This window comes from Rhinopithecus roxellana, chromosome 5 (assembly GCF_007565055.1).
Source record: "Rhinopithecus roxellana isolate Shanxi Qingling chromosome 5, ASM756505v1, whole genome shotgun sequence".
NCBI lineage: Eukaryota > Metazoa > Chordata > Mammalia > Primates > Cercopithecidae > Rhinopithecus > Rhinopithecus roxellana.
In genome coordinates this window covers 129,846,001-129,852,026 of record NC_044553.1, presented here as the reverse complement: position 1 = coordinate 129,852,026, position 6,026 = coordinate 129,846,001, and the positions used below count along the sequence as shown (strand labels likewise).

The window sequence follows — 6,026 nt, the reverse complement described above, 5'->3', positions numbered from 1 at the left end:
TGATCATCTTGTTTCAGAGTTCTTGTAGGAAATCTTTGTCCAAAATTTGTACCAGATTATTTTTGTTCAAACAAATGAAATCAAGAGATTATTTTTTACTGAACTCTCCTCAAATGATATCAAGAGATTACAGTTAAATGCCACAACTTTAAACAATTTCTCTGTTCCCTGAGAGGTTAGGAAGGACTTATAATATGTCTCCTCTTTTGAAACAAAATTTGGGTCTGAGCAAAACTTTGTGTCCTAGAAACATAAGCTTTGTTGGATATGGAAGCCCACATTTACTCTGACATACTACAAAATATATGAGCAGAGGGATAAAATGGATTTTGTAGTATGTTAACTAGGCTTGATGTTATTTTAAATCGATTTTTTGAACTAAAAAATACATTAAAATATTTTTTCTGATCTCTGATTCTTGGTTCTGAACCTTCCACGTGTCCTATATCTGGCACACAACATTAGCCCAAAGAGGGCAAAGCAGTCCAGTTAAATAAACCAAAGAAACAAGATTAAAACTAGATAAGGTCATGTGTAGGATTTTCCAGATCTTTCTTGTCATGCTGAAACTTCCAGCTCTTAAGACAGTAACACATATTTCCTTTGTCCTAACAACCAATATTAAGTCTCCATCCTTGGGCATACGAATATGTATAGTTATACTTAGGTGACAGTAATGTGTAGTAAAGAGTGGACCTCGCTGGCATGCTGACAATGACCAAATTGTGTTGATCATATTTTAATCAAATACATTGCTCCACTACTAACTTGCAAATTTCTAACATATTCCAAGAGGGCCAGAGAACTGGTTTATCCATTTGGTTTAATCCACTGGTGAATTTCTTTCAGGATAGGCCAAAATGGATCGGGACTATAATCTTTACATATTTAGATCCTTCAAACTAGATCAAAAAGGAAATCTGGGCTGCAAGCCTCAATTAGAAGAACAGTATGGGATGCTGCTTTGCTGACTGTTGGTGGTCACTGCCCCATGTCTTCAGAGGAGACTGGAGTCCAGTGCCTGCCATGATCAACTTATGAGGTGAAGTAAGGGCTTCCCCCTAGGCATGCATGTGCTTAGTACAGATGTGCTGTGTGCTAGGTACCCTAAGGACTACAGAAAATAATGAGAATACATGATGTGTCCATAACAAGGAGGCACACAGGCCAGAGCACAAGCTCTGGAATCACACAGCCCAGGTTCGAAGACTGGCGAGGCCACTGCCATATCAATGACCTGAGGAGCAGCCTAAGGCTTAAATGTTGTTGCTGCTGCTGTTTGGTGTGTGTGTGTGTGTGTGGTTTGGTTTTGTTTTGTTTGAGACAGTTTTGCTCTGTCGCCCAGGCTGGAGTGCAGTGAGGTGATCTCGATTCACTGCAACCTCCACCTCCTGCTTTCAAACGATTCTCCTGCCTCAGCCTCCCTAGTAACTGGGATTACAAGTGTGCGCCACCATGCCCAGTTAATTTTTGTATTTTTAGTGGAGACGGAGTTTCACCATGTTAGGCTGGTCTCGAACTCCTGACCTCAGGTGATCCACCCGCCTTGGCCTCACAAAGTGCTGGCATTAAAGGCATGAGCCACCGCGCCCAGCCTTAAATGTTTAAAACAAATTTGTGAAAAGAAAAGCAGTGAAGAGGCCCCGCCTGTCAGGAAGAGATGTGGTAGGGCGTAACATCTACTCAGGACAAGGCACCATGTCCCCTCCTCGGAAACCGTCATGGCCTGGGTGGTGACCCTGGCGCCATAGAGAAGGCACACCTGGCTCCAGGCAGCATGGAGGCACTGCCAAGGTCCTGAAGGAGCCTGGCAGGATATGGGTTGTCCTGTGCTCAACTTCAAGCAGATGTACCCTCTGTGAACTGGGGAATGGGGACGGCCGACACAGGGCCACTGCGTGCGACAGCGCCGGGCCAGGGCTGAGGAACAAGCAGAGCCGGCGCCCAGGTGACGAGAGCTCTGGCGATGGGCCCGCAGGCCCCAGCAGTTCCCTCACAGAGGCCACGCGGTGCAACACCTGCCACCAGCAGCAGGGCTTCCGGGGGTCCTGGGGCAGCCGGGGCCGACAGGGCGTCACCCTTTGCCCTCTGACCCCTGCCTTTTGCGCCCCCGCTGGTGCGCCCTGGTTCTGTGAGGAACCTCGCGGAGGCGTCGCAGGCGCCCAGCCAGTCAGTTTGTGCTTCGTCGCCAGAGGAGGCGGTGGCTGAGGAGAGCCGAGTCCACTGCTCACCCTGTTGTACGGTAGGAGGCACGGCTAGCTCTAAATGGGCAATTTGCTTAGTAAATTTAGACCCGGGTGTCGCCGCCGGCCTGTATCAGGGCCAGGGCGTGGCGCCCCCGCTCCCCTGGCCCGGGACGCCTCCCAGCCCGGCCGGGTTCATCCCGCAGCCACCCCGCGCCCTTTCCGTGGCTTGTTCCGCCGGAATGCCCGTCGCAGGCCTTCGCCAGGCGGCATCTTCGTCGCCCCTAAGAGGCTGTGTCCTCTCCCGCGGGCTGCAGCCGCCCCTCTGGGGGTCCTGCCGGCTGTGGGCTGGGGGCTGGCCACGAGGAAGACACCCGTGCTGCCTACTCGGAACCCCCCGAGGTTTGGACACCCCAGCTCCGTGAGGATTCCTCCTCCCAGCCGCGCGTTCACCCTCCTGCTGCCTTCACCACCTGAGGCGGCGGTCACGGCCAGGAAGCCCATCCGAGCCACTCTCCCGGAGGAGACTGCGGTGCGGGCCCAAGAAGGGCCCAGAAGAGCGAAGAAGGATGAGGATCCGGTGCAGTTCAAAGGGGAGGATGACGAGAAAAGGGTCCCCCTTAGCAGCGGAGAAGCATCGTCCACATCCAGGTCCCAGGACACCCAGGAAGACCGCGCCTCCTTCCTATGCAGCCCTGGGCCTCTGGAGGGAAATGTCCACCACAAGTTCTCAGAAAACAGCGTGAGTGAGAAGGCCCAGGCGTCTCCAGCGAGCTCCTGCTTGGAAGGCCCTGCCACGCCCAGCACACACAGCGAGGCCGGATGTGCCCGGCATCTTGGAAAGCCTGATCCGGATGCAGCAGCGCCCCCTGAGCCAGGCGCGGGCTGCTCCCTGCTGCCGCAGAAGTTGGCCGGGGAAGTGCCGAGTGAAGAGCCACCGCCCAGCTCTCTAGGCTCGCCGACTCCGCTGATGTCCGGAACGAGGATGCCTGATGGGAAGCCTTTCGGTATTCCTCCAAGGAGCGCTGCTCCTCCCAGAGCTGCCCGCAACAGGCCCTGCAAAAGGAAAATGTCGATTCCACTGCTGCTGCCGCTGCCCCCTTCACTGCCATTGCTGTGGGATCGAGGTGAGCTTCCCCCACCTGCTAAGCTCCCCTGCCTGTCTGTTGAGGGAACCCTACACACCTTGGAGAAGAGCCCTCAGTATAAAAGGAATAGCAGAATCTTGGAGGATAAAACAGAGACCATGACAAACAGCAGCATCACCCAACCTGCCCCTTCCTTCTCCCCACCTGTGGAGACTACAGACTCCCTGCCTCTTGCCACTTACACTAACACTTCTCAGGTCCCAGCTCCTTTGCCCATCCCTGACTTGGCTGACCTGGCTACTGGACCCCTCATTCTGCCTGTCCCTCCACTTTCCACCACACCAAAAATGGATGAGAAAATAGCATTCACAATCCCTAACTCTCCTCTGGCTCTTCCTGCTGACCTTGTTCCCCTTTTGAGGGATCAATCTAATGAGAAAGGAGGCTCTTGTCATTCAGTCGTAGGAGCAGCCCCTCCCACTTCTGACCCCCCAACACCTCCTAGCCTCATACCCTTTTTCAAGCCTCCCGTCAGAAGGGAGTCCCCAATATCTATGCATGTGGATTCCCCTCCTCCTCTTTCCTTCCTGACTCTTCTTCCAGCCCCTTCCACCAGGACCTCAGGTATCACCAGCAAGCCTATGAATTCCACATCAGTCATTTCCACTATCACAACAAATACATCTGGCCACCTAACCTCACAGACTGCGGTAGACCCTGAAGTAGTTAACATGGATACTACTGCCCCTTCTCAGGTTGTTATTTTCACATCTTCCCTAAGCTCCAGGGTGAGCTCGCTCCCAAATTCCCAAATACATTGCAGTGCAGAGCAGAGGCGCACAGGAAAGACATCAGTCTATGCATCCCCACTTCCATTTATATTCCACAATATTACCCCAAATTTTAACCAATTCTTTGGAAAAGAAGCCACCCCTCAGCCCAAATCTGGGGCTCCTGATGGGCAGCAGCAGAAAGCTTCTCTCCCCAGTGCCTGTGTTTTTCTGAGCCTTCCCCTCATTGCTCCTCCAGTCACCTCCACTTTAGTGAACAGTGCCTCTACAGCATCATCATCCAAGCCTCCCATTGAAACCAATCCTATGAATACCACTCCTCCCTCCAAGGGTGTCATCTTGCAGTCTGCCTCTGTCTCCAAGAAGAAGTACCTCCCATTTTACCTGGGGCTTCCTGGTTCTGGGAACACACGACCCAGTGGCAACATTGCCTCAGTCCAAGCTTCCACCAGTTTGCCTGCACAGTCAGTCAGGGGAACAACTACAACTTCCAACTATGCTTTAAATCCAGGAGCCACCCCTCAGCCCAAATTTGGGGCCCCTGATGGGCTACAGCAGAAAACCTCTCTCCCCAGTGCCCATGATTTTCTGAGCCTTCCTATCATGGTTCCTCCAGACACCTCCACTTTAGTGAGCAATGCCTCTGCAGCATCATTAGCCAAGCCTGCCATTGACACCAGTGCTGTGAATACCACCCCTCCTTCCAAAACTGTCATCTTGCAGTCTACCTTTGTCTCCAGGAAAGAGTACATCCGATTTTATGTGGGGCTTCCTGGTTCTGGGAACATACTACACAGTGACAACATTGCTTCAGCCCAAGTCTCCACCAGTTTTCCTGAACAGGCAGGCAGGAAACCAGTCACAACTTCCAGCCATCCTTTAAATACAGAATCCATCTCTCATTCCACATTTGGGGCCACTGATGGGCAGCAGAAGTCTGACAGTTCTTTTATTCTGGGGAATCCAGCAACCCCAGCACCAGCTATAGGCTTACCATCTCCCTCAGCCCAGCCACTGAGTGGCAGCATAATTCCACCAGGTTTTGCAGAGTTAACATCACCATATTCTGCATTGGGCACACCTATTAATGCCGAGCCAGCCAAGAGTCACAACGCAAGTGCTTTCCCCAGTGGCACAGCAAAGACTTCTGGATTTAGAGTTGCCACTGGCATGCCTGGCACTGGAGACAGCACCTCACTGGTTGGAAATACTATTCCAGGCCCACAAGTGATTATGGGACCTGGAACCCCTATGGATGGTGGGAGCATTGGATTCACCATGTCTGTCCCAGGCCCCAGTTCCACATCAGGAGAATTCAGCACTGGACAAGAACAGAGTGGGACACCCAGCACCACTTCTGTTTTCCCATTTGGTCGAGTAGCCTGGGACCCAGCTGGCCACAGCATGGCTGCTGTACCACAAGGGGCTAACAACATTCCTGTATTTGGATATACTTCTGCTGCCACCTACATTCCTGGTTTAGACCAACCTACCCAGAATTCAGGCAGCGGTATGGGAGGGGATGGCACCAAACCCATGGTTGGAGGCCCTTGTGTTCCTGCTTTTCAACAGTGCATCCTGCAGCACACATGGACAGAGAAAAAATTCTACACTTCAAGCACCCACCACTATGAACAAGAAACATATGTTAGGAGACATGTCTGTTTCCAACTTCCATAAAAGCACCTGTGGTTCACCTGACCACACCACATCAGTTGTGGTTGTAAACACCAGCATTATCCCTTTGTATGGTCATGCTTCCAGTTTCACCTTCATGCCAAGCGCCTGCCATGTACCTCTCCAGAACTCAGGTTGTGCACCAGGAGGCGACAACAACATCCCTGTGGTTGGAGGCCCTTGTGCTCCCTTTCTCCATCAGTAAACATGGGGTCCACCTGGACAAAACACAGGTGGTACATCTGTAGTGAATGCCAACATATCTTTAATTGGAGGTCCTTTGTGTA

At 52.0% G+C, this 6,026-nt stretch overlaps 1 protein-coding gene across 1 annotated transcript; it reads left to right on the top strand.

The window, feature by feature from the left end:
* Positions 1–2,107: 2,107 nt before the first annotated feature.
* Positions 2,108–5,742, top strand: NPAP1 (nuclear pore associated protein 1). Its single transcript, XM_010356171.2, has one exon. It carries the CDS (start codon positions 2,266–2,268, stop codon positions 5,740–5,742), a length of 3,477 nt encoding a protein of 1,158 aa, XP_010354473.2. The 5' UTR covers positions 2,108–2,265.
* The last annotated feature ends 284 nt before the right edge of the window (positions 5,743–6,026 follow it).

Coding starts and splice junctions, on each gene's coding strand:
- NPAP1 (XM_010356171.2), top strand. CDS start 2,266: ATGGGCAATTTGCTTAGTAAATTTAGACCCGGGTGTCGCCGCCGGCCT.